This window comes from Daphnia pulicaria, chromosome 4 (assembly GCF_021234035.1).
Source record: "Daphnia pulicaria isolate SC F1-1A chromosome 4, SC_F0-13Bv2, whole genome shotgun sequence".
Lineage (NCBI taxonomy): Eukaryota > Metazoa > Arthropoda > Branchiopoda > Diplostraca > Daphniidae > Daphnia > Daphnia pulicaria.
In genome coordinates this window covers 663,764-690,189 of record NC_060916.1, presented here as the reverse complement: position 1 = coordinate 690,189, position 26,426 = coordinate 663,764, and the positions used below count along the sequence as shown (strand labels likewise).

At 40.4% G+C, this 26,426-nt stretch overlaps 6 protein-coding genes across 17 annotated transcripts in view; 4 read left to right on the top strand and 2 right to left on the bottom strand.

Annotated features, from left to right (window-relative positions):
* Positions 1–26,426, bottom strand: part of LOC124336387 (calcium uniporter protein, mitochondrial-like) — an 878,707-nt gene that overhangs the window by 746,707 nt on the left and 105,574 nt on the right. The gene's annotated exons all lie outside the window — the stretch shown is intronic.
* Positions 327–3,528, top strand: LOC124336187 (PDZ and LIM domain protein Zasp-like). 3 transcript variants are annotated; one of them, XM_046789890.1, is made up of 11 exons: positions 327–531; positions 607–741; positions 821–972; positions 1,550–1,652; positions 1,737–1,799; positions 1,861–1,979; positions 2,052–2,347; positions 2,430–2,619; positions 2,688–2,773; positions 2,840–2,942; positions 3,037–3,528. In XM_046789890.1, the coding sequence occupies exons 1-11, from the start codon at positions 376–378 to the stop codon at positions 3,170–3,172; spliced, it is 1,539 nt and encodes a 512-aa protein (XP_046645846.1). In that variant the 5' UTR covers positions 327–375; the 3' UTR covers positions 3,173–3,528. The 3 variants fall into 3 exon arrangements, with proteins under 3 accessions (XP_046645846.1, XP_046645847.1, XP_046645848.1); XM_046789892.1 differs by having other exon boundaries at positions 339–531; positions 620–741; XM_046789891.1 differs by having other exon boundaries at positions 327–741.
* LOC124336062 (PDZ and LIM domain protein Zasp-like) lies at positions 4,550–12,853 on the top strand. Of its 7 annotated transcripts, none has more exons than XM_046789678.1 (15): positions 4,550–4,833; positions 5,805–5,956; positions 6,682–6,772; positions 7,522–7,581; positions 7,880–8,007; positions 8,068–8,339; positions 8,854–8,936; positions 9,026–9,136; positions 9,421–9,579; positions 9,746–9,818; positions 10,736–11,477; positions 11,537–11,723; positions 11,799–11,919; positions 11,993–12,108; positions 12,179–12,853. In XM_046789678.1, the coding sequence occupies exons 1-15, from the start codon at positions 4,729–4,731 to the stop codon at positions 12,254–12,256; spliced, it is 2,478 nt and encodes an 825-aa protein (XP_046645634.1). In that variant the 5' UTR covers positions 4,550–4,728; the 3' UTR covers positions 12,257–12,853. The 7 variants fall into 7 exon arrangements, with proteins under 7 accessions (XP_046645634.1, XP_046645632.1, XP_046645636.1 ...); XM_046789676.1 differs by lacking the exon at positions 7,522–7,581 and adding an exon at positions 6,900–7,313 and having other exon boundaries at positions 8,068–8,168; XM_046789680.1 differs by lacking the exon at positions 7,522–7,581 and adding an exon at positions 6,900–7,313 and having other exon boundaries at positions 11,246–11,477.
* On the top strand, positions 13,630–14,535 carry LOC124336508. The gene is made up of 2 exons (XM_046790347.1): positions 13,630–14,163; positions 14,231–14,535. The coding sequence occupies exons 1-2, from the start codon at positions 13,741–13,743 to the stop codon at positions 14,306–14,308; spliced, it is 501 nt and encodes a 166-aa protein (XP_046646303.1). The 5' UTR covers positions 13,630–13,740; the 3' UTR covers positions 14,309–14,535.
* On the top strand, positions 16,016–22,614 carry LOC124336123 (glutamine--fructose-6-phosphate aminotransferase [isomerizing] 2-like). 4 transcript variants are annotated; one of them, XM_046789790.1, is made up of 16 exons: positions 16,016–16,207; positions 17,418–17,525; positions 17,669–17,758; positions 17,868–18,014; positions 18,084–18,250; positions 18,331–18,472; positions 18,839–18,868; positions 19,603–19,629; positions 19,943–20,097; positions 20,174–20,297; positions 20,366–20,481; positions 20,549–20,747; positions 20,842–21,086; positions 21,177–21,332; positions 21,399–21,527; positions 21,594–22,614. In XM_046789790.1, exons 1-16 carry the CDS (start codon positions 16,201–16,203, stop codon positions 21,837–21,839), a joined length of 2,088 nt encoding a protein of 695 aa, XP_046645746.1. In that variant the 5' UTR covers positions 16,016–16,200; the 3' UTR covers positions 21,840–22,614. The 4 variants fall into 4 exon arrangements, with proteins under 4 accessions (XP_046645746.1, XP_046645748.1, XP_046645747.1 ...); XM_046789792.1 differs by lacking the exon at positions 18,839–18,868; XM_046789791.1 differs by lacking the exon at positions 19,603–19,629.
* LOC124336154 (YTH domain-containing protein 1-like) lies at positions 22,471–26,273 on the bottom strand. Its single transcript, XM_046789845.1, has 15 exons — positions 26,096–26,273; positions 25,976–26,022; positions 25,683–25,916; positions 25,496–25,619; positions 25,357–25,434; positions 25,240–25,293; positions 25,082–25,177; positions 24,772–24,997; positions 24,625–24,709; positions 24,222–24,529; positions 23,556–23,635; positions 23,360–23,445; positions 23,220–23,279; positions 23,033–23,152; positions 22,471–22,959 (listed from the first exon to the last, which is right to left on the bottom strand). The coding sequence occupies exons 1-15, from the start codon at positions 26,127–26,129 to the stop codon at positions 22,870–22,872; spliced, it is 1,722 nt and encodes a 573-aa protein (XP_046645801.1). The 5' UTR covers positions 26,130–26,273; the 3' UTR covers positions 22,471–22,869.

Here is a 26,426-nt window from a genome sequence, read left to right as displayed (position 1 = left end):
AAGTGTCTGAAAAAAAAACTTCAAATTCCATTCGGTCTACTTATTTCAAATGCACACCACCACCACTAAAGCTTTTTTGTTTTTTAAAAGAACGGCCTATACACTACGTAATAGTCGTGCGCGTTGGGGGTGGATTACGGGATATCTAAATATTTACAGGGTCCCTAAAAACACCAATCCATCAACACTATAAGCGGATGAGCGCTAACTTTGTTTGTTGATATTCGAAATGATTAGTCGAAACTGAAATTATTACGATTTTAAATTATGCAATTTCAATTTTTTTCTTTTTAGAGTTTCCATGGCGCGCACCGGATGATGGAAGAATTCAGAAACGATTTCCGGGTCGACTCGAATTTCGTACGGGCCCACGGAATGAGACCGACAGTGTATATACGTATATATGCATATTCCGTCCGTCCGTCCGCCCGCCTCATAGACTACAGAAAACTCGCGTCTGTGTCTCAGTCATTGAGTCGACGCCGTCCCGACTGGGCGTCTGCTGTATCCCGAAAACAGGCGAAAAAGAGAGTGAGAGTTTTAAAAGCTTTTTAAAAAAGAAATAATAATTTTATCCCCAGTGTGTGAGCGTGTGTGTGTTAACAGCTTTTCTGGTCAGTTCGACAGCACATCATGGCGCAGGCGTTAACGATTCAAATGTCCCGCTCGGGCAACCAACAACCGTGGGGATTCCGGCTTCAAGGCGGATTGGATTTCGCGACTCCGCTTACCGTTTTGAGGGTATGAAACCAAAAAAGAGAATCGAATGACACATTGGCAAATTAAATTTTTCGTCCGATATTGGAAACAAATTAAACAGGTGAATATGGGAAGTTTGTCGGAGAGTGCCGGATTGAAAGCTGGCGATGTCATTTTGAGGGTCAACGAGGTCGACGTGTTGCGTTTGCGTCATCAAGAAGCCTTGGACGCCATTGCCCAAGCTGGGAATCAATTCCAGCTGCATATCGGACGGTAATAAAAAATATTTTGAAGTAAAAAAAAAACAATTTTTTAAAAAAATTTTCCCGAACCGTTTTCACGTTAGACAAATAAGTCGAGGGCGGAAATAGCTGGAATATTTTCGCTCTTAAGAGAGTGATGGTTTCCGTTTTGTTGTTTTTCCATTTCTTGTTTTTCTCCTCCAACCCCCGGCCTAAAAAATAATGAGACACCTACGCCGTACGCGAAAAGAATTGGCGCGCTATTTGAAAAACTCTGCGGGGAACTAGAAAGAAAAAAGAAAGAAGGCGGTGCCGATTGAAATGAGGCTGCTTTTTTAAAGACTCGGCTTTTTCTCTCTCTCGGGACTGACGGTGTACTATACTCGCATGTGGATCAAATGGGTCGACTCTAAATCGGGATCAGCTGTGAGACCTGAACAGTCTGGACGGCAACGAATCTATTTCTGGGTCTTAAAAAAAGCCATCAGTCGCGAAATAAATGTATAGCACAAACCGCGTGACCCACGGCGTCTAAACGCTCTGAATTAGGTTAACAGCATCTGTCGTTTCTAAATAAATATTTCACCGTCTGTGATTATCATTCATAGGGCTGGAATATGGAAGCCGCAAGTGACGCCGTTGGCCGAACCCGTTCAGGCTCCAACTGGCGAATCTTTGTTGACCAAAACATCTCTAGCTCTTCATCACGAAGTAAATTTTTGTAATTTTAGTAAAACAAATTGCAAATTAGCAATGCAAATTTTTGAATTTTTTTGGCGGGATTTTTGAAAACAGGAAGCTCAAAGGATCGGATCCGCTCATAATACTAAAGCGGCCCCATTCACTTCTTCGGTTAAGGTATTCCAGTAATTAATTAATTTTACAATTGTAATTGAATCTTTTTAATTCAATCTGTTAGGATGAAGCCAAGACGTTAAATCGTCAACAATTCAACTCCCCGATGGGATTGTACAGCGAGGAAAAGATTGCCGAAACTTTGACGTCGCAAGCTGAAGTCCTGTCTCAAGGAGTTCTAGGGTATTACATCCATCTTAACTGAATTTCAATTAGTATTACGACATTTAATTCAATAATTTTGAAATATGCCAGGATCAATTTTAAGAAAAACGAAAAGATCTACGACTCCACCAATAGCGAAGTATTGAAAATGCTTCAAGAAATGGACAAGGAGCCGCAGGATGAGCTTGATGAAGATCCGGCGGAAGTGACTCATCGTGCTGTTGCGGTTAATCCGCCGATTAAGAGCCAAGCTCCCCAGCAGCAGCCGTTTGTCGTTCACCACCCAGTCGTTCAGCAACAACAACAACAACCTAAACAACAGCCGGTTGTCATTCATCATCCCATCCACCAACAACAACCGCAACAACAACAACAACAACAATACGGTACACTAAACAGCTCCCCATTAATAAAAATGACTTGATCATCTTTTTATTTTGTTAAAAAATGTTCAACCAAATATTTCAGTACCGGTTGCAGCACCTGTGACGTCACTGGTTGGTCCAATGTCCGCCCCGGTGGCCCCAGTGTCACGTCCGGCCGGAGTCCGGTCCGTGACTGCGCCCACGGCGCCGGCCAATAAAAGTTTCAAGGGTCCTGAACCTCCGCAAGCCACGGCTGATAATCCGAGATGTGCCGAATGTGATCGGCTCATTGTGTAATTTATTTATTCATAAATTGAAAACATCAACATTTAAAATTCGACATTTTCTGAATTATTCGCAGGGGAGTGTTTGTCCGCTTAAAGGAAAAGAATTTGCACGTCGAATGTTTCAAATGCTCAACGTGCGGCACTTCGCTCAAAAACGTTGGTAAGTGAATATTTGTTCAAATTATCGACAAACTTAATTATTTTAATTTAACCATATTTTTTACAGGATATTACAAACTCAATAACAAATTGTACTGCGACGTTCACGCCAAATTGGTGGCTAGTCATCAACCACCGGCTCCTGATTTGACCCCCATCACTGTCAAGCCGTAAGAAAATTATACCATTAGTTGTTTATTTTTTTTTTTAATGAATTGAAAATGATGACGTAAGAAACGGGTTGACATGTCACGCGTGATTTAGGGGAGCGCCAATCCCGAAGAATGCCCTAACAACTGAAGTGGCGGCCAAACAGCTGGGGGCTTCTCTGATGTCGATGGCTTCTGGACCACCTCCAGTAGGCGGCGTTCGCATCTTCCCGCCACCATCGTTCAAATAATAAAATTAGATTTTATTTAAAAATGAGAAGAAGAAGAAGAAAAAAAAGGAAAAAATTTGAAAAACGCACGTCAATCTCGGCCAATCCCGACCCACCTCTACACACCCAACGCATAACTTGATATTGCCTGCGTCCTTTATAATTTGTATAATAATAATAATATTAATAATATACTTTTAAATTTAACCCACTATTATTTGACTAAATTTTATATTATGGCACAAACAAACAAACACACACACAAAACCCAGAGTCGTTTAAATATTAATCCAATCTTATCTTGCATTTGATTTCTTGAGATGTTTCACGTCATTATGAACTGATATGAAGAATAAAAAGAAAAATCTCAAAAGTTAGACCAACATTGCACTGTGTAAATACAGACGTCTGACACGATCAAGTCATTTGATATCTTTTGGCTATCCACACAAAAACAGTCTCAAAAGATAAACAAGTTTACAAATTTGTGTAAGAAAATAAGACAGTCAATGCATCACGCACACATTTCATCGAGTGTGGTCTTTAAGTCTAGTAGTCATATCGGGATCATTTCATTTCAAACATGGCGCTCCCATTTTATGAAAAAGAAAAATGAGTTGTTGTTTTTAAAAGAGTGAAAAAGATTTTTCTGCTGGAGCTGCTGGATGGAAATAGAGGATAAGACAGAGAGTTCCGGATCTCCGGTCGTCTTGTTTTTTCTTCCTTTTTCAAGGGCATCTTCTCGTGAACTAAAGGAGAAAATTTTCAAACAAGAAATAAAATCCCAGTGAAAATACATATAAGAGGTATGTATATAGGGCTGGCCATTGCAGTATATAGCAAGGGGGGCTAAAATAGATCACTATACCCACCGTATACAAAGCTGCTTGGGCTTGGCTGGGCTGGGCTGGCTCACGTCTTTTCGCACTCGACCGCCAAAACACATTCCTCTCAGTCACGACCGACCGTCAACTTCACGATCCAAATCAAACATTCTCCAACCAACGACAAATCTATGAAATTGGCAAACTTTCTTTCACTTTTCATCGAACTGATTTCCTACTTTTGGAGAATTGAAAATCAATTTTTAAGTGCAAAAAGGAAAGTTTTATTTGGGGGATTTTCACCCGAAAAAACAAATGACAAACCAGTTTCGATTCCCATACAAAGGAATGTCGTCTGTCGTGAGCGGGATGTAGCAATCATCCATTATGTAGATAAGCTCACAACATATATTGGCCAATTTAAAATAAAAAATAAAAAGATAAATTTGCATTTTTTTATATTCTCAAAACGGAACCAACAAACCACGAAATTCTATTCGAAAGAAAAAGAAAGAAAAAGGCGATTGTGTATGCAATAACTTCCGGGTGAGGGGAGATGGCGCAGCGATCATTTTGGCGCCGTTCAGTTATTGAGTGGCTGCCGACCAGTGTGGTCGCAAGTTTTATTCGGTGTGAGAGCGTGAACGTGCTGCCCCCCTTAAATTTCCCTGGTGTGTTTCTTAAACGGTGTGAGCTGATAATCGAGTGTTTTGTCTTAATTGAGAGAGAGAGAAAGAAAATTTGATAACCAAAATGGCCGAGATGACGTCGATCAAAATGTCGAAATTCGACAACCAACCGTGGGGCTTCCGACTACAAGGCGGTATCGACTTCTGCGCTCCTTTGACCGTTCAAAAAGTGAGTTATGGCGTTGATCCTCCAATTTCCAAAATTTGATTTATAGTTGTTGGCTTTGAAGCCTAAAGGGATAATCATATATCCAAAATGGCCGATGAGTGGGAGGAGGAGGAAGAGTATCGAAAAATCAGCTGTTCATTATGGAGAAAGTTTCTTTGGTTGTACTCTCAGCCTCTTTGCTTATATTTCACCTGATTATTTTTAGTATGGGAATGTTTTGCGGTTTGAGAAAAAGAAGAATTGTACACACGTTTTTGTTTGTTGTAGTTTTGTTCAAAAAACTAAATAAGCCGGGAGGATTGCTCTCCGCTATATTTACAACACAGGGTCTGTGTGTGTGTGTGTGTGTGTGTCGTTTGGCAAAAGCTTCTAAGAATCTTTTCTTCTTCTTCTTCCATGTTGTTCACGTTAAATTTCCTTGGCTCTGCTTTTTTGGCTTCGGACGTCTGCGCTAAAAATAATATTCGAAAGCCCAGCAGCACCTCCATTGCGTTTCCTCTTTCTATTTGGTCGTGATCTCACGATCGCCAGCTAGAGAGATCTATACCTTTATTTTCTTTCACACGATTCTCTCATATCTCTCATCTTTGTTTTTTGATATCCGTTACGTAATTATTCACTACATCTTCCCGCCTTTTTTAATCAGTTGGGGAAAAAAAAATGGCCGTTGATAAAAAATTGAAATCCCGCAACGACACGGTTAATGTGATTGGCTGGGGTTTTCACTTGTATCCACTTCAATAACTATCGATTTTTTTTGAATTTGTGGGAGGGAAAACAAAAATCTATGACCTAATTGAATAAGAGCAACAAAAGAAGGAAGAAAATAATGGATATATTACAAACAATGACTCACTGTGTGTGAGAGTGCTGTTACGCTCGATATATTCGATACACCAAATGACTCAGAGCAATTAAGTAAAAACACTTAAGAATGTTTATCTTATCGAATTATTTATTTTTCCTTTTAGGTGAATGGTGGTAGTTTGGCTGAAAAGGCTGGACTCCGTGTTGGAGATGCGCTGATCCGAGTCAACACGACGGACATTTTCCAACTGCGTCATAAAGAGGCCCAGGATGCCGTGGCCAGGGCCGGCAATAATTTCGAACTCGTCGTCAGCAGGTCTATTTAATTTTTACATTAAAAAAAGAGAAAAACATTATTTTCTCTCTCTTCCCTTTCACACATCTGTTTGTTGCGGTGTTGCCCAGGCTGCACGATTTCATAAAAAAAAACTTTCCGCACTGATAAAAAACGGTGGCGGCGGGATATTATTTGAGGTCGTAGGTGTGGCTTACCGTAATCACGATTTTTCCATTACGTTTCAATTTGGGTCACCAACGTATAGAGTCACAATCTTCGAAATTTTTATTTTTTCGTGATTTTTTGGATGAACGAAAATTAATTTCCTTTTTTTTTTCAATTTCTGGGGGTTGGGTATGCGTGTAGAAGCGCTAATTCTGGAGTCCCAGCACGCAGACAGAGGCCCGGCTCAAGTGTCTCGGGAGTTTTTCTTCCTTTTTCACGCGCCTCCTTTTAGGATTTGTCCCGCCGAGCCGAGGGAAATCTATTCCTGGGTTTATTGTGCGTGTGTGTGTGTGTAGGGGAAAGAAGATGAAGAAACCCCCACCTTCACCTACACACACACACACACACGTCTGCTTGTATTTTTCTCACACCGGCTAGCAGATGGCGCTTAGTCGGGAGACATCTTTTTTCTCTTCTCTCTTTAATGTCTTCATGTCTTTAGCGCGTCCCTATTTTTCTAATAATAACTGGGCGAAACAATAACAATCGAAAAACACGAGATATTTAAATGAATCTCCCGTTTATGTTCCATTTTCCAGGGGTGGAGGAATGCCCAAAACGGCTGTCAAACCCAGCGATGTCATCGACAACATCCTACCGGTTCAAGCGCCACCAGCTCCAGTCCAGCAGGTTCTTTTATTTTCTCTTTCTGCCCACCCACCTTATATAGAATTAATTAGGTTTTAATTAAAAAATATTATCGCCTGATAAATTTGTTGCACGATTTGTTGCATGGTCCTTTCCCACACACACACAGCCGTTGATTCACAAGTCGTTGAATTTAACGGCCAAACCTTTCGTCCGTTCCACCCACACGATGGCGACTTCGGTGTCGTTCATCGAGAAGAAAACGACGAAAGAAACGGAATGCAACAATAACAACAACAATAACAACTACCTGACGTCGCCTCCTTCCCAGTCGGACACGGACTACTCGTCAATGTTCTCCTCTAACCCTTCGTCTCTGTCGTCGTCCAACAATAGTCTAAACAATAAATGTATCACGCCGGACGAAACGAGCCGGGCCAAAGAATTGATTTCTCAGCGTCTGTCGGTTATGCGCATTCATCCGGCGTCGTCGTCGTCGCCACCTGTTCGATCCGCTAACAGCTCACCTCTAGTCAACACACCTGCATCCCCGTCATCACTAACCTTTAACAAGTCCAACAATGTAAGTTTGATTTAACTTTGTTTGAGTCTTTTTTAAAACTATGTGGTTTCAAAAAGGAATGTTTTGATAGATTTAAAATAGATTTAAAATAGATGAAAGTGACCAAAAACCGTTTAGAAAAAAAAATGTCCTTTTTTGTTTTGTACGTGTACGATAATGAAACCAACAAAACAAAAATGTACACACGTCATACAAACAAAATATATAGGCTGTCCCTACCGGGTATAAAAGTGCTGGCACCGGCCCGGCTTCTTACGTAGCCATCAAGGTAAAACTGTTACTAAATTGTGTGTGTAGCCTGCATGGTGTGCTGCTTGAATGTATACTGGCCAGCAAACGAGATAAAAGAAAAATATTAATAATTGAATTTTACACGTTTTAAACGTTTAAAAGTGTTGTTGAAAAATTTGAATATTTTAAAAACTAACGGCTGTAATAATGTAATTTCAAAAACAGATGTATACTGCGGTGGCGATTTGGTTTAACTCTTTTGATTTTTTGGGTGCCTTAGGAAATGTTAAAATTTTGTTTTGCTAAATTAATTTGCGAATTAAATTCCTAAATAGAAAACCGACGGCAGTGGTGTCAAGATGGTCAACCGCCAATTCAACTCTCCGATGGGACTCTACTCTGAAGAATCGATTGCTGAAACGCTTTCGTCTCAAGCCGAAGTCCTTTCCCAAGGAGTCCTGGGGTAAATTGATTCAAGTAACAATTCAAATTGATTGCCTTAAATAAATCATTTGGGTTCTAGGGTGAATTTCAAGAAGAACGATAAAACTTACGATCCTGGCAATAGCGAAGTATTCAAGATGATCCAGGAGATGGACAAAGCGCCGAAGGAACCCGAGCCAGGTATTGACATTGATCCAGCCGACGCCTCGCCGGCCCAGAAGGGCCTGGCATCTCGCACGATTCAGTCTCGCACCTTCCAGCGCATTCATCAGCAAGCCCTTCGGTCTTTAGAAAGTTCAGCGTCTTCAAATCCAACATCACCCCTCCTATCCCCCAATACTAGCATGGAAGGTAGGTTGGTCTATTCCCCCGCACTCACCCAACACCCTTCTTCCACATTTTAGAATTTATTTTAAAAATATTTAAAAAAGAAGAAAAAGGCCAATCTATTTCCAGGATTTTTTAATCATTTCCTTCTCTCTCTCACTTGTAAATGTGTAGAATAGTCTTTTGTTTTTATATATGTCTTAAATTGACTTCAGGTAAGGTTTCTCGAGATTGGCTTTCAAAAACATTTGCACGGATTTATATAAGAAACAACAAATTATTTGGGGGTGTAGCTGCTTCCGGTTGCGGTGCATTTGAAAGAAATAATAATTTTTTTTTAGTTTTCTATTTTTTGAAATTGTGTCTGTCTTGTCTAATGTTTTTGTGTGTTGTTGCTATTTGCCATGGGGTTTTTTACTTCTTAACGGTGTGTAGGTTTTAGCGTTGTAGTGGACTACCAAAGAATGATTGATTTTTGTGTGTAAAAATTGTGCGTAACATTGTCATTATCTGTTGTTTTTGTTGTTTTATCGATTAGATCGCCATCAACATATGGCTCATTCGGCTACTCCGACCCACAAGCCAATGTCGTTCAATTCTCCCGTTTCCATGGCGGTCAACGTGAGTCTTTTTACAATTGATTTTTTTTTGAATAAAATAACAAAATTCGATTGCGGTCGATAATTGTTTTTCGTGTTGTTTTCACCCAGAATTTCGGTGGCGGGGCTCTTTCCCCGAGTGCTCATCATCCTCCACCAGTGGGTGGCGTCCGAATTTTCCCGGTGGCACCGGCTCCAGCTCCGGCCAAGCCGCAAGTCAAGGTACTGTTTTTAGATTTTTCTATTGTTGTTGAAAGGTTAAAAAAAAACAAAATTTTATTTCCGGGTGCTGTGTGTGTTTGCGTTTTTCTATTCCTTTTATTTGATTTTATTTTTAAAAATTTTCTGCCATTTTTTAAATTTTCAGTTTGATGTGTTTTTAATCCTTTTGCACGGTTTTTCTGATTTCTTTTGCCTTTTCTATTACCATTTTCTTCTACCTGGTGATTTCGCTTTCCTAAAAAACCAAAATAAAATGCCCAAAAACGAAACGGTGTGTGGCACAGTTCGACGAATCGGTTGAGGAAGTCAAAGTGGAAAACACCGTCAGTTCCATGATGGGCACCGTCATTTCTTCTTCTTCCTCTTCTTGCTTCAACAGCAGCACTGTCACCACCATTGAGGAGACTGTGGCCACTTCGACCACCAGCCTGACCTCTCACGAGGTATTCCCACGTGATGCAAATCACACGCACAAACGGCTCACGAACCCTCATTATACATGCATGATAGCACTTGGATTATTTCTTACTTTTTTCTTCCACCTTTTCTAACCTTGTTTCACATCAAATTTGAATTATTTAAAATTAATTTTGTCATTTCTTTTTCTAGCCGGCTGCTATTCAGGGCCCAGCTCCTCCGGCTGTCAAATCCGTCTCGTTCACTCCGGCCGCTCGTCCATCAGGTAAGACTAAACTATTTCAACATTTTAAAATCATCATCCCCCTTATATTTATTAAAAATAATCAAATTAAAAAAAAACAATTAGAATCCCAGAAAAATAAAATTTGAAACTTGTGTGAGGTAAAGAATTTAGCGAAACAAACAAACCAAAAAAGAGAATCGGGACAACATATACTCCCCTCCCCTTTTTTGTGGTTGATGTTGTTGTTGTTGTTGTTGTGGTCTTCCGTCTCTGTGTGTGTGTGTGTGTGGTCTTTTTTTTTATTCTTTTCTCCTACGGGTTTCTCTCTCTCTCTTCTCTCTCCTCTCTCTCTCCTTGTTCTTGCAGGAGTTGTTGATCGCTCCTTCAATGCTGCGCCCAAGCCATTCACACTTTCTCGCTAACACAAACGACATTTTACACACCACCAACCGAACCAACACACACACCAACCACGCGCGCTCTCTCTCTCTCCAATCCTCGATCATCTTAACACAATTTGGCTGATGCTGCTGCTGCTGCTACTACTTTTGCTTGGAACTTGTGTGTGTGTGTTTGGCTACTACTACTACTACCCTCGGCTTGCTTTATAATTATCAGTGATATATGCATGGCTTTATTATTCTTAAAAAAAATATCGAATTAATTGAATTATGTAAAGATTTATTTTAAAATCATGTCTTTGAAAAAGATAATGGCTGCGTTAAAAAAAAAGATAAATTGCTTATATTTTAAAAACTCAATAAAAATCGCCGTGCTTTCATTAAAAACCCTTAAAAATAATAATAATTCTTTCTTAAAAAATAATGCTGCTCAATGTGATTTTTTCTTTTTTAATTAATTTCATTCTTTCCTCTTTTATTTTTCTCACACCTTTTCTGTGTTTTGTGTTTGTCACCTTTTTGTTTTGTGGTTTCGTAAATGTTGGGGTGCAAAAGAGCCGGCGAGTGGCAATCGGGTGGTTTGGCCACCGGTGCCGTCTGAGCCGGAAGAACCCCACCGGAATGTGGCTTTGCCTGCTGCTTTCGAACCCCCTTCACCCTTGCCAACGATGCAACAAAATCCTTTTGCCTCTCTCGCTACTGCTGCTACTATGAATGGGGTTGTCGATAGCGACGGAATTCCTTTTGCCCTTGACGGTTTAACTCCTTCGCCCTTTGCTGCTGCTGCTGCTGCTGTACCCGCTGAACTTGTTGTCGAACCACCGACACCCGTGGCAGACGTCCCTCCTCCTCTTGTCCCTACACCGGTGGTAGAAGTTCCCGTTCGTATGCCCAGTCCGATCCCGTCCACGTTGACGGGACTCAAGGCCAGTCCCATTAGTGTCTTAGGCTATGGTGGTGGTGGTGATGATGGAGGCAAGCCAACAGATTTTGGTCAAATGCTACAACAACAACAACAGCAACAACATCATCATCATCACGAACCATCCAACCCCGGTCTCGCAGGCTTTGGCTCGGCGGCAGCTGTGGCTGCATCGGCGGCGATGGCGGCCCAGGCCCAGCATCAACAACAACAAGCCCTACCACCTCAGCTACCACCTCAAATGCCCCAACAGCCACCCAAAGGTGCCGGCTCCGGAATCCAATCGGCACCCAGACGTGGCAAAGGTGTCCTCAACCAACAAGTGGCCGCTGGAGCTCGCGTTCCCGTTTGCGCTTCTTGCAAGGCCCAAATTCGGTCAGTTTTATTTTAATATTAACTGTCACATAATGTGTAAATTTGTTTGTTATTTATAGAGGCAAGTTCGTGACGGCTTTGGGGCAGACGTGGTGTCCCAACCATTTCAGCTGCGCTATGCCGGATTGCAAACGTGAGCTGCACGATATTGGATTCGTCGAAGAGAAGAAGCAACTCTACTGCGAGGGATGTTTCGAGACTCACCTGGCTCCCAACTGCTCCCGCTGTTCAAAACGCGTTAAAGGCGTACGTCGAATTAAATCGAGATTTATTAAATTTAATGATTTTTACAATTTGATTTGATTTGATTTTTGAAAACAGGATTGTTTGAATGCCATTGGCAAGCAATTCCATCCCGAGTGCTTCTCCTGTACTTACTGCGGATCACTTTTCGGCAATAGTCACTTTTATCTTGAGGATGGCCTCCCTTACTGCGAAGCCGGTAAGTTAATTCGATTCATTTTTCATTTTAAATCATTAATTTGATTCATTTACATTTTATTTTTTTTATAAAGATTGGAATGAGCTGTTTACCACCAAGTGTTACGCTTGTGGATACCCGATCGAAGCCGGTGATCGCTGGGTGGAGGCTATGAACAACAATTACCACAGCCAATGCTTCAACTGTTCGGTAATTTGAATAATCATAAAAATGGCAAATTTCAATTTTTAAAAATTATTTTAAATGTTTTACTTTACAGGTTTGCAAGAAGAATTTGGAGGGACAGAGCTTTTTGGGCAAAAGTGGTCGACCCATGTGCAAAAGCCACGCCCGCTAAATATTCAACAATTGAAAAAAACGAAACAAAAAGAAAACGATGGAATTGTTCTTTTTTGTTTGTTTTTGGATGGGACACTCGGCGGATATTCTTCTTTTTGGTAGGGAAAAGAAAGGGGGAAACAAAAATACTATATGCGATTTTATTATTTTTTAGTCAATACCACCAACAAATGGATACGTCCCATTACGATTGTGATCGGACGTTGTGTCTTTATAATCTTTCTATTATTCTATATTAAATAATAATACCCAGTTCCTTTTAAAAAAACAAATGGCGCTTCCTCCCCTAATTTTTTCTCTTTTTCTTTTCAAAAAATTATTTGGGTCGTTTCCCAAACCAAAAAAAAAAAAGTTTTTATTATTTTCCCTCCCACAATTTTGTTGCCGCGTGTGTGCTGTGTAGTTTGCTATCAAAAAAATCTTTTTTTTTTCCTCCGCTTTCCCCTCTTTACAAAAATCAAATTTTACCCACGATTTTCGATGGCTTTTTGTCGAGAGAAAGAAATTGGTGTGACACACATCTTTACGATAATTACAGTCCCACTTAGTCAGTGTAAAATCCTAGATCTATTAAAATTACATTTTTGTGTTTTTTTTTGTGTTGAAAGCAAAAGATTTCACTTTATATCGGAATGAAATTTTGTTGTTTTGCTTTTGTACACCACAACAGTCGAAAACACCGAAACGAAAAAGAATAATAATTCAACTAACTGCTGTGGGCTTTTAAAACTAGACTGTCCGTGTGATTTGAGAGAACAATGGGGAAAAGAAAAATAATAATATAACAAATCAAAGTAACCAACCCGATGATCGAAATACTATATTCAATTATTTATGTTATGTTGTCCAGACGTTCAAAAAAAAAAGAAAGAAAAAAGAAATATACTGCCAAGACAAAAAAGATTGTTACTTGATTGATTGACTTGATCTTTAGTGGCTTGTTATCGATGGGCGGCAGTCAACAAAAAGTTTGAATGACAAATCTTCTTTCAGCATGGCAATTATTTGTTCATTCCTTATCATCTACCTGGTTTGGAAAATCTGAAAGAATGATTGATCAATATATTTCATCACAGAAAAATGATTTACCTGTATATTGTGATGCGCAAGGTATTTGACCCCCATGAAATGGCATTTCCTGACGATAAAAAACCAGTTGAAATTTGTGCGTTCAATTCGTCGGAAGATAAAAACAACTTGAGAAATGGCAAAAATGTTAATTCAAAGTCATCAAATTCGGTTAACAAAGGAAATCTATTGACTGCCGACCGACTATTATCCTGGCGGGTCGTGATAAAGCCGTTCGCGTTATGGCCAAAAAGCATCGAAGAGGTCTTTTATAATATATACAAGTCGTTATATAGAAAGAGCTAGGGGAATAATAATCTGCGTAAAAAGTCTATACGGTTTAAATGAAACTCACGATCGGGGATTGAGTCTGCACGTTTTTATTGCCCTGGCGTTCGCATTCATCAAATCGACATGAAGAGGAAAAGTATAATCGCCATGGGGGGACCGCTGCAACAATTTCGTGACTTTGTCTACAACAACAACCGCCAGGTGAGGAAAGCCAAAACACGCCGAAACGCAGAGCCATCCGCCAGCAAGAAAATGGTTTACGTGGAAGTGAACGCGGAAGACTCGACGACCACGTTCTTCGTGGCCGAGGACACAGGTGATCATTTGCATAGATTGAGCGCGAAGGAAATTAAAACTGCCAAACAGGTGATTGAAGAGACCTTCCAACCGAGTCACTCCATTGATGGACACGCTGGCACCATTGTCAACTCTGGAGGTTATCGCATAGATTTGCAAGGTTACGTAAATAATTGCGGGACGAAATGGGCCAATGTTCAACTTCAATACGGCGTGAGGCGACCTGGATCGTCCAATACTTTTGCCCAGGTACTGATCCCCACTGAAGATTCGATTGATTGCTCTCATGACATTAGACTTAAAGCTTTTTTCTCAGTTTAGAGCATCGAGTCGCTGTTTGGCTCCGAATATTCCCTGCCACTCCCGACAAACTGAAAGGAGCCCCGATTCGTGATGATTTTGTCAAAACGTGAATCTATACAGCATACAATGAATCTGGACTCTAGTCGTCCTCAATTATTATGAGGTAATCCTTATCACCTAGTCGCAACCTTTTGGCATTCACACAAAGCACAGTCAACGATCTCCAGAATAATCAGTATTGCATGCATTATCTTGTAAATATTCTCTCTTGAAATTGTGAAAGGGGCAGTTCTTGTGAATACATTCTTTGCGAAACTATATTGACCTTTAACATTACTTCCAATAATCTCTTTATCAACAGGCTACTCGGAATGCAACCTTTTGGTTTTACAATCTTCAAAGGTCAAGTTTGAGTTTCATTTCAAAGGATATAAGAATAAGAACTTTACAGATCCTTAACCCAAGATATAATTTAATGCTATTTAGTGGTCTATACCTATACTCAGAAAAACATAAATGTAAATGTACACACAAAAATTCAGAAAAGTAATTAAGTTAAAACCCAAATACTTTCAAAATTTCCAGTTAGGGTTGGTTCTCTCTCAAGTCAATAATTTTAGAGAAGATTAACAGATTAGATTGACGAATGTGAGTACGTGATCAGTTGTTTGACAGTCGACACAAATATAAAAGCGCAGACGACCTTTAAATACGTTGCCAAACGATATTTCTTGATAAACAGGAAAGGTTTTTTTTCCGGGGGGGTTTTTCCAGCCCTAATTCCCACGATAATTGATTATAAATCCTATTTATAACTTATTTTCCACCCTCAAAGATATATAATTTTCTCTAGAGATGATCATTAAGGGTCGAGAAAATGTCGGTCTGGGGCAGACTTTCTGCCCTTATCAATGGCTCTATATCTTTATAAGGGCACGGTGCCATAAAGCCTTGACTTCAATAAAAAGAGAAAAAAATATCTATATCTTGTTATGCATTTACGACCTGGTTGTCCTAGTGTCCAGCGCTATCATTTTTAAATGGAATTATTAGGAAACCCCTTTCTCCTTTCATTTTTGTGTTTTTGACGGTTAGATACTTGTTGCTGACCTCAATCGTTTCCCGGAAGCAATATGCTCGCAGCTGCTGATGGATATGGCGTGATGATGGATCTAGGAAATGAACGTAAAAATCTATATCATCACGTAACTGATCACACCATCGATACTCGATACAACTAGTGAGGAAGTTGATGAGCCGGAGATAAAAGTCATTTGAGCTTCAAATATTCGGTTACCAGGATACGGACATTACAAAAGACACTGAAATTATATTGACGTCGCCACCTACTGTGTGGTTTATTGGGTGTCAAAATAGATAAAGCTTTATAATCTTCGGCACACAAACACAAAAAATTAATCCAATTTTTATTTTACTGCGTGGTCGGTAGGGACAGGAGCTTATCTGAACGAGCGGATTGGTTCAATTTTGAGGGCGGACCGAAAATGCTCGTCATCGTGAAAATAATAAATCTATAATCTAAGGTCATTAGATTTTCATTTTATCAATTGTGTTTATGAACTTTGTTGTTGCCCAATTTTTTCCTACTGATAAATTTTTTAAACTGACGCAATATTTCATTTGTTTGACACGGGCGTGGTATTTATCCTTCCCCCCCTAGAGAGTTTAGTGCGTAGTTGATTGGGCGAGCGGTAGATAGCGTTAAGGGAGTTGCCAGAAACCGATTTCTACGTCGGCTGCTTTTCTGCTTCCTGAATTTCACACAGTTTATTGGCGGCCAGCCCAGAGTTGTGTGCCACTCACCCGACGTTTTCCCTGTGTATATGAACCCGATTACCTGAGCAACTCAAGTCATTCCCGTTTGCAGCGTGAAACAGTCAACATTACCCTCTCTCAGCTCTACCCTGGGAAACGTTTTTATTGCTCTTTATACACTTGTATTTCGAAAGGAACAGCTGTGAAATGTGCGGTAAGTTTACTCGTTTTATTTTCCCCCTTTTTCGATTTTTATCTCTTGTTAAATGCTCTCCATGTTGTGGGGCCTGTCTCTCACGTCAGCCTTTCGAGTCGATTCAGGTCGACAATCTTATAGATGTATATCAACCAGCTGTTTATTGCATTTGGCTGTGCATGTGAGTGTGGGGTTCGGCGTCATTGCAATGAAACATTTGGCAGACAGTTGATTAACAATTTAACTGTTTTTCCCGGCATCCTAGCTAACTGAAATATTATTCGCTTTTAATTCTGAACATCACAATTCCGGTTGTCTTGGGTCACACAATTCTTATTTATTTATGGCCCATTAATTTTACAGTTATGAAGAAAGCTTTAAGAAGAAATAACGTAGTAAAGAATGTGACGAGAAAGAAAATAAAAATCAATAATCTGATCGCATCCTCAGATAACGTAAGATCGCTCGACTGGAAAAATGCTTGAGAAATGTGTGTTTGCACTTTCGTTTCATTTCCTCGCTCAATATTGAGACATTCGTCAACAAGTTCCAGGAATTGTTTTTTGGCAAGGTCCGTTATTATTATTATTATTGTTTTTATGGCGTGATGGCCTTTTTTGGCACGACCAGGAAAGTAAAGAGAAAGAGACCCTTTTTCCTCGATCGAAAAAATTGCATTCGCCTTGAAATAAAAAGTCGTTGCAGAACAGTACTATTCGAAAAAGAACTGGTTACGAATTGTTTTTTTTTCTTTTAGAAAGGGGTGCAAAAATATTGACTTTCTCTGTCCTTAATTCCACCATATTCTTTTACTCATAAAGATAGAAATAACTTGTGTAAAAAGAGAGAGGCTTTCGTTATGATGGATGATGTGTTTTTATTTTTTTAATTTCTGTGTCTACGTGTGAGTGTCTCTTAACTGTCCACAGTGCAACCGTTGAGATCTCTAATGACCCAGATCAAATGCCGAATTGAAGAGGGAAAGTTGGTCCACCTTTCACCTTCGCCTAAAAAGCCTTGCCCTATAGGGTTGTTTGTTCCTTATTATTATTTAAAAAGAAAACATTTCATTTCCTTTTTTTCGCGGTCGACGATGGGCAGCACATGTTACGATTTCCCTTTTGGGCTTAAATCATATGTTAATTAGCGCCTATATACACTTTCTCGTACAAATAAAAATGGAATGTCAAATAATAATTCTGAATTTGTCATGTTTTTCCCCGGCCAGGAATCTTTGCTTATCTGAATTACCTGACGCCCAAGACCCGGCGTGAAATCATCGAGACTCTTATCAAAGGTCTTCAACGACTCGAATATCGCGGATATGATTCGGCTGGTAAGAGAGACCACTTCCTGTGCCCTACTATCCTCGTTGAATTTTAAACCTTTCTCTCCTCAATACCACACATGAATCAAATGACTCACACACTCCTTTCTAAAATTAATTTTACTAATAATATGAAATTGAATTTTTTCCAGGAATTGGTGTCGACACCGCAGACTCTACTGGGATGAACTTGATTAAAAAGCGCGGCAAAGTCAAGGCCCTGGAAGACGAGATTGCCTCGAGTAAGTTTTGGCATTGCCTTTTTTCAAAACTTGTTTCGATTTCTTGGAAATATTTCAATTCGTTACTTTCTATTTTATTCTCGTTCGCCTTTTACCTTGCGAACTATAGTGGAAGATCAACTGGATTTCGATCACGTTCACGAGACCCACTGCGGCATTTCTCACACCCGTTGGGCCACTCACGGAGTCCCTAACGAGGTCAACTCTCATCCCCATCGTTCGGACGAGAGCAACGAGTTCATTGTCGTCCACAACGGTACTCTTGTCAAATTCGGACTTTTCAATGTTTCGTGCCAAATGTTAACAACGTTTGTAAACATAACAGGAATCATCACCAACTACAAGGACATCAAGAAGTTTTTGGAGAACAAGGGAAACAAGTTTGAGTCGGAGACCGACACTGAAATCATTGCCAAGCTCATCAAGCACATCTACTCTCAACATCCGACTTATTCCTTCAGGGAGTTGGTGGAGCAAGTCATTCAGCAGCTCGTAAGTGATTTTAATTGAATTTCTTTTTCAAATTTAAAACGTAATTAACATTTTTTCGTTAATTTTTAATGACCAAACAGGAAGGTGCCTTCTCTCTGTGTTTCAAGAGCGTTCATTTCCCAGGCGAATGCGTTGCCACCCGACGTGGAAGCCCCTTGTTGGTCGGTATCAAGTCCAAGTCTCGACTGGCCACCGATCACATTCCCGTCCTGTACAGCAAAGGTAAGCCGAGACCCTTTTTTTATTCTTTAAAAAAAAAAAGAACCGTGTTTCGACGTGTTCGTTTTTATTTGGCGCCCGATCGTAAAAAGGAAAAGACCCCGAATTATTTTTAACGTATACTATAACCATGTGGTGTGGTTGGCATGGTGTGCGGTTTGATTCACAATGGAATGCTGCAAAAAGCCATTCAATAATTTGTGTTTCCCAACAATCATCACGGAAATTATTTTTATTTATTTTTACCACGACGACGATGACGACGACGACATGATTATTAAGATTGCATATTATTTTACTAATCAACGAATATTGTCTCCCAAAATTTGTGGTGGAATCCAAACAAAACAACTACACGTACAAACACAGATGCACGGATTGACCTGAAAATTTTCGCAGGTACTTACGACTATTAGTTTTGAAAAAACAAAACAAAAACTACTAGACTTGTTTTTTTCATTCTTGTATATACTAGACTTCTTTCTTTTACATTAACAAATCTGTCCTTGTTTGATTTTTACTAACATACTCTCTCTCTCTTAATCTTTTGGGCTATAACCTTTTAAATATTTTCGGTATCGTAGAAAAAGCTTAAATAGTCTAGACTTGAAAGTTCTTTTCCTAAATTCTAGACTGCTTTCGCTTTCACCTGGGCAACGCTTTCACTTATATATTTCCAAGTAATCGGGTTTTGGCTAATGGAGAATAGAAACCTGTCACTTTGGGCTGGAAACGAATACTGTTTGACTTGACCTTATTTTACGGGGGAATTGGTTTTTGAATAACATTTTGACTTAAAAATAATTCCAGAGTTTTTGTCTGTTATTTCCACACTGGCTAATAATGATTTGCTCGTTTCTTTTTTAATTATTGATAGTCATGTGCTCACCATCTTTATTTCATTTTTGTGTGTTTTTTGTCCGTTTTTTCTCTATTTTTTTGCTGCCTGACGCCATTGATCCATCGATATCCGTACCACCACACACAAACCCCCTTTTTTTTGTTTTGCATCCATCCCGATTCCTTTTCTTTCTTTCACCTGCATCCGATACACAATCCGGAATGTCTTCTTTTTCTTTCTCTTTCGCTCCTTCCATTTCTTAACTCTCAACCTCCATCTTGTGCTTGATCAGAGATCGAAAGCAAACATGTTGTTCCAGGTACATTTTATTTTATTTTTCTGTTTTTAGTTTTCACTTTAGTGTGTGTTTATTTCACTTAGTTTTTTAAAAATATTTTCCAATTGGCACTATTTAGTTAGTTGATTGTATCACTCGTACGCGGTTTATCGGGAAACATTTTTCAATATTTTTTCGTTTTTGCCTTTTCTCTCCTCGAGGCCTTTTGTTACACTTTTATTGTCTTCCCGATTTGGAAGACAATTGGCAATGGGTTTTCCTTTAAAAGAAAAGAAAAAGATTCTCGTAAATGGAAATGGATGGGAAACTAATCTTTATTCGGTTGGAAAATTAGATCATCGCCCCGTTGGATTCGAAATGCCGTGCTTGCCGCGTGTCGACTCGACCGCCGAGTTCCACACTAGCAACGAGAACGAGGAAGTCGAATATTTTTTCGCTTCAGATGCTTCGGCCATCATCGAACACACCAACCGCGTCATCTTCCTCGAGGTGAAACAACTTTTTTCTCCGCCAACGAGTTCCGGAAGAAAGAAACTAACGCGCATCTTTTGTTATGGATCGATAGGATGATGATGTGGCCGCAGTCAAGGATGGTGTTCTCAGTCTGCATCGCCTCAAGAGGCTGTTGGAGGATTCACACGCTCGTGAGATCACCACCCTCAAGATGGAGATCCAGCAGATCATGAAGGGTTCGTTATATCTTTATTGATCCGACTATCATTGATCGATTTTTCTAATTGGACATTGTCTTCTACAGGAAATTACAGCTCTTTCATGCAGAAGGAGATTTTCGAACAGCCGGAATCGGTTGTCAACACTATGCGTGGTCGCGTTAACTTTGAAAATGGAACCGTCATTTTGGGTGGCATCACGGTAAAAAACCTATTTTATTTTTATATGAGCATGATTTTTAATTATTTGGTAATTGGGGACTGAATAGGATTACATCCCCGAAATTCGTCGTTGCCGACGCTTGTTGTTGATTGGCTGCGGCACTAGCTACCACAGCGCCATTGCCACTCGCCAATTGCTGGAGGAGCTGACGGAATTGCCCGTTATGGTTGACCTGGCCTCAGACTTCCTGGATCGCAATACCCCCATTTTCCGTGACGACGTCTGCTTCTTCATTTCGCAATCGGGTAAGCAATTATCCGTGCAGCAGACTTATCGACCATAAACACACTGAACTCGATTGCCTGTAATGACTCTTTGTCTGCTGGGAAACAAATTTAGGTGAGACGGCCGACACTTTGTTGGCTCTCCGCTACTGCAAGGCCCGTGGCGCTCTGATTCTCGGCGTGACCAACACGGTGGGCTCTTCCATTTGCCGCGAGTCGCATTGCGGTGTCCACATCAACGCCGGCCCCGAGATCGGTGTGGCTTCCACTAAAGCCTACACGTCCCAGTTTATTTCTCTGGTCATGTTCGCTTTGATGATGTGCGAGGACCGCATTTCCGTTCAGCCGCGACGAGCTGAGGTAAATAAACAAAACGAAACAAAACGAACTACTAAACTATGCGTGGAAACGGGTATTTAGAAAGTTAACGGTATATTTTGTCCTTGGCAGATTATTCAAGGTTTGAAGCATTTGGCTGATCAAATCAAGGAAGTGCTCGCCAATGACGACAAGGTGCTCGAATTGGCCAAAGCCATCTATCAAAACAAATCCATGTTGGTCATGGGTCGAGGCTGGAACTACGCAACCTGTTTGGAAGGTGCTCTGGTAAGCATTTGCAAAAAATCTAGTTGAAGAATTTCAAGGTTTTAACTTTTCGTTTGCTTTTTACAGAAAATCAAAGAGTTGACGTACATGCACAGCGAAGGTCTTTTGGCTGGTGAATTGAAACATGGACCGTTAGCTCTCGTTGATAAGACGATGCCATTGATCATGATCGCCACCCGCGATCCCGTCTACGTCGTAAGTTGAAATTGTTTGAAACAACGGCCGTCATTTTGATAATTTCTTCTGACTTTCAAAATTTAGAAATGCATTAACGCCCTTCAGCAAGTGACAGCCCGCGAGGGTCGCCCCATAATCGTCTGCGAGAAGGGCGATTTGGAGACGCAGAAATACGCCTCGCAATTCGTCGAAGTGCCGCACACTGTCGACTGCCTCCAAGGAATCCTGACGGTGATTCCCATGCAATTGCTCTCTTACCACATCGCCGTCCTCCGTGGCTGCAATGTCGACTGTCCCCGCAACTTGGCCAAGTCGGTCACTGTCGAATAAATAAGAAAGGTGAGAGAGAGATGAGGGTGTCGTCGACAAGCCCCTTTTTGGGCTCTTGGACGTTCCTTCGTGATCCTGTTTTGCTCAGAAGCGCCTCTCTTTTTATTCCCTACTCTCCCACATACAAATTTCTTCCACATTTTTGCATTTCCTCCCGTTAGCTTTACTTGCCCTCAATTTTTTAATTCTTTCATTTTCGTACATTTTCTATCGAGTGACATTTTTTAAAGGTTCAAAAATCGGAACAGCTAAATTTCTAGCGGGAATTTGACACACAAAAAAATATTGAAAGCTATAATAGTATATTTCGGCAGCGAATATTCTTCCAAAAAAATACGTTTCGAGCATTTAATTTCTGTAAATATTTCACACATTTTTTTTTACAAAATATTTTTGGACGGACCGAGTGGGATTGTGTTGAAAGAAAGATCCAACTGGGGACGGAATTTCGAGACATATTTTTAAATTGGTCGATTTTATAAAAGAGAGACTGTTTTTAATTCATTTGTATTTTTCTCCCTTTTTTTAAAAAATGTCCCTTCATTCCGTCGAGAGTGATGATGTATCCCCACCCCCAATTCGTACTTCATCCCTTTAAATGACAAAAAAAGGAAAAGCACTCGGTCTTGTGCTGCAGTTTTGTCCATTTTATCCTTTCTTTGAATATTGTGCTATTTTGCATTCCTCTTTCTTCCTTCGATTTTTTTATATCATAGTTTTTCTCCCCAATATTTGACGGTGGGTTGTTTTCGTAATACAACGGTTATATGGTCAATCGAGTGAATTCTAAAAAGTTGTTATTAGATTTGTAAACAAGGAGCCGTTGTTTATTGCAACAGAAATCAAAGTCGACGAGGGAGGTTTACAAATTGGAAACTGAAACAAGATGAAGAAGTCTACACGAGCCAAGAGAAAAATTCATGCCTTCCTGTGGATCAAATTAAGTCAAAAAAAAACAAAAATAGTCAGTGGAGAAAAAAAAAGACAACGGCGGCAGTGCCTATTTTCTTCTTTTTCAATTCGACAAAATTCAACGACGCTCACGTAGGCGACGCTCACGGCTGCGGTCTTCTCGGCGGTCAGCAGTTCGTCGGAGGAACTCGTCAACCGATCTTTCGTACTAATAAAATGAACGAAGCCACAAAGTTTAGAATAATAAAAAAATCGGGTCGATTTAAAAAGAAAAAACCTACCGAACGGTGACTTTCACCACGAGACGACCTCGATGGAAGAGGTGGTGGTGGCGGAGGGGGATACTCTGGTAATGGCGGCCCATCGTAATAACGGGCCGGAGCCAGCGGCTCAAATGGCGGCTGTAACAGAAAACGGTCATTTATTCACGTGATTGTAAAAACAAAATTCTAAAAGAAAAGTTCCTACCGGCGGTGGATATGGTATCGGTCCTAGAGAGGAATACTCTCGCATGAACTCGGCGTAAGCCTGAAAATTTTAAAACAAAAAATCAAGTTTTAATGATTAGATTCATTCATTTGGTCGGAAGGAAATGCGAAAAATTGTACGGCGGTGTAAGCTCGCTCGCGGTGCATGGCATAAGGGTTGACTCCCGGCGACCTCTCCCGACGGTTGTCTTTGAAGTCACGATATCCTACGTGTGACAAATTCAATGGGGCGAGATGTAGATTTATAAAAAAACAAATAAAAACGGACAATCAAAAGTGAAGTAGATTCAATTGAATGAAGAATCGAGTCGACTACCTCGACCTCTCTTTTGTAGGTTCCTGTTGTTGTTGCGGTGGTAGTCATCATCGTTGGATTGACGTCGTCGCAGGTTGCCTCTGTTTTTAAAAAAGGTGTGTTTAACACGAGTCACAATAGGCTAATTAGCACCGGGAGTCAGAGAGAACCACAGACAACACTTAGTAGCGAGACCGTCTTTACCGGTCGCTTATGAGTCTTCATTTTTTAAAAACAAATTTTTTTATAATTTTTTTGTTTTGTTTTAAAAGAAGAAGAATGGAACTTCATGCAACCAACGTTCTTTTTTCCTGCCAAACTCATTTTTCCCAAACTTTCACTTTTCCGCTTTTTTGGGGAGTTCTTAAAATCGATACGAAACGGGACGTTAAGTCATATAAGGAATCGACCCCCACGTCCATCGTAGATGGAACTGGACAACACTTTTGACTGTGACACGCACGCACTTTCTACATTTTTTAAGGGAGCACACAGCAAATTCTTTTTAGGAACCAACTTCGGTCACTTCGGAATCTTTTTGGGGGGGTTTGGTCACGAGACTCGGAAACCTTGGCCGCTCCATAGCACGAGCCATCGACAAAAAGTTCGAGAGGCACACATTTTTTTTTAACACTTAACGTCCGCATGGAAGAATGGAGTCTCTTTTGGTTGATTTGAGCTGTGTACCTCCCCATGTCGTGACTGTCGTTGATGCCAGAACGGCCCGAACCGAATCCACCACGGTTTCGGTTTCTGTCGCGGAATCCACGCCGGCCTCCTCCTTGTTGCTGTTGTTGTTGATGCTGCTGTTGTTGTTGTTGTTGCTGCTGCTGCAGCTGTAGCGGTGCCATCGGGCCACGAGGACGGACCCCACCGTTGGCCACTTGAACGCGACGGGCAGAATCCTTTGAGCGTCGCAAAACAGTCGACCATTCCACGTCTGAATCTTCGGCAAAAAGACGACACAATTCCTCGCCTACGTGATTCTCCACTTCCTGGGGAAATGACCAAAGAGACAATTTCAATTGATGTCGTTCTATAATCAAATACAATGTCGCCAATTGAGTGCGCATTTTTAAGAAAATAAAACCTGTCCATCACGACCGATTTTCACCGGTTTGCCTTCGTTCCATGGATTGTAAAGATGCATCACTCGGGTGAATGACAAGTCTTTCCTATTGAAACAACAGAACATTGTTGGTTTTTAAACCTCACTTAAATTCAGGGTGAGCTTTACTTGGATATCCAGTCAATCCGGAAAACACCGCCCAACGCTCTGGAAGAGAGTCCCGGAGGGAGTATCCATTGAACTGGGCTGGCATCTCTTCGGGACTCGATTGAAAGCCGAGCGAATCCGCAAAATTTGCCACTCTCCTTGACGGAGAAAACGAGCAAGACATTGCGACACTGACGGAAAGCCTGGTTTAGTTTGGCTTCGTTTTGCGGAGGCGTCGACCAAACACCTTTTAAGGGGGAAAATGACGTAAAATAAAGTAATTCTTGTAAATGTTAACGAAGTAAGAAGATAACTCTTGAACGCCGACAACCTTTGGATTTGGCCAGAGAGATATTTTCGGGGTTGTTGCTTTTCATAAGGAAAAATCGCGCGTCGCGGAAGAGATAGTTTAGTTTTGTCGAATAATCTGGTGATAAAACTGACGTTAATACCACAATGAAAAAATGAGATCAAACAGACAAGGCTTACCATATTTCTTTGATTTCCCTTCTCCGTCTGACTTAGGACGCTTTGGTGATGAACCTGTAAAGCACCAATGAACATTCATTTAGTTGGACTGTTGTGAAACGATAGAAATTGACAAACTTTTCTCGTCGATAGAACTTTTGAGTTGTTTGCGCTTCCTCTTGTGGCCTCGCCCCTCTTCATCGCCATCTTCTTTTTCTGCAAAACACATAATCACTTAAAAATTGAAATAATTAATTGATAAATGAGCATTAAGTACCAGAACCAGAATGAGAAGATGAAGATTCTGATGACAAAGGAGGACTGTGTTGGTTTGATACCCTGGAAGAAGAACTAACTTCACTTCTGGTGTCCATTTCATCATCTCCCACATGATCTTCATTCTAAAAGAAATCAATTGGATGATGTTTAAGAAATAACTTCTATGAAGTAGCATTTATTCTTACTTCTGTTATGTCTAAGCGTTCTTCTCCCACAACTGTATCTTCAGGTTGTGCTGTAAGAGTTATTTCAACTCCCTCTCTATTTTCCCATGACAAAGAAGAATTATCCTGGGGAATTTTCTTGGACATGGAGTCATCGACAGACTGAGCTTTCATTAGTTCAGCCTCTTCGCTTGAAGTGAGGCTAATATCCTCTGATACTTGATCACTCTGGACTTGGAGGACTTCCAAATTTTCCTAAGTGAATAAAGAACAAGTTTTAAGAGCTGACCATAGCTGACTGAGTTCAATCTTACCTTTAAGGACTTGCATTTCTTATCTTTCGCCATTTGAGCAGGAATGTCTGAAAGGGAAATGGCAATCTATAGTATTCTCTGCATGGAAACACGAAAAGCTTATCAACGACAGTGGCTTACCTTCATCCGGTAGGGAGTCAAGTCTAAGGCTCATTTCAAATCGAGATTTTTTTATAACTTGTTCATTTTTTCAATAACTGAAACAACAAAATAGTTACACCAAAATTGAGTTGATGGTTGTTTTATACCAATGGCTGGAAGAATGTCAAATTCCAAATAGGAATAGCCAAAACAGCCGTGAGACTTTACAAAGACAACCTATAAATTGGAACAAGCTGCGAATAGAGCCATCTGCCAGTCAAAATGTGATGCTATTGATGATATATTCTTCCGACAGCAGATGGCAGAACTCAGCAGACGAAAATCTTTCATTCTTCCATCAATCAGATGG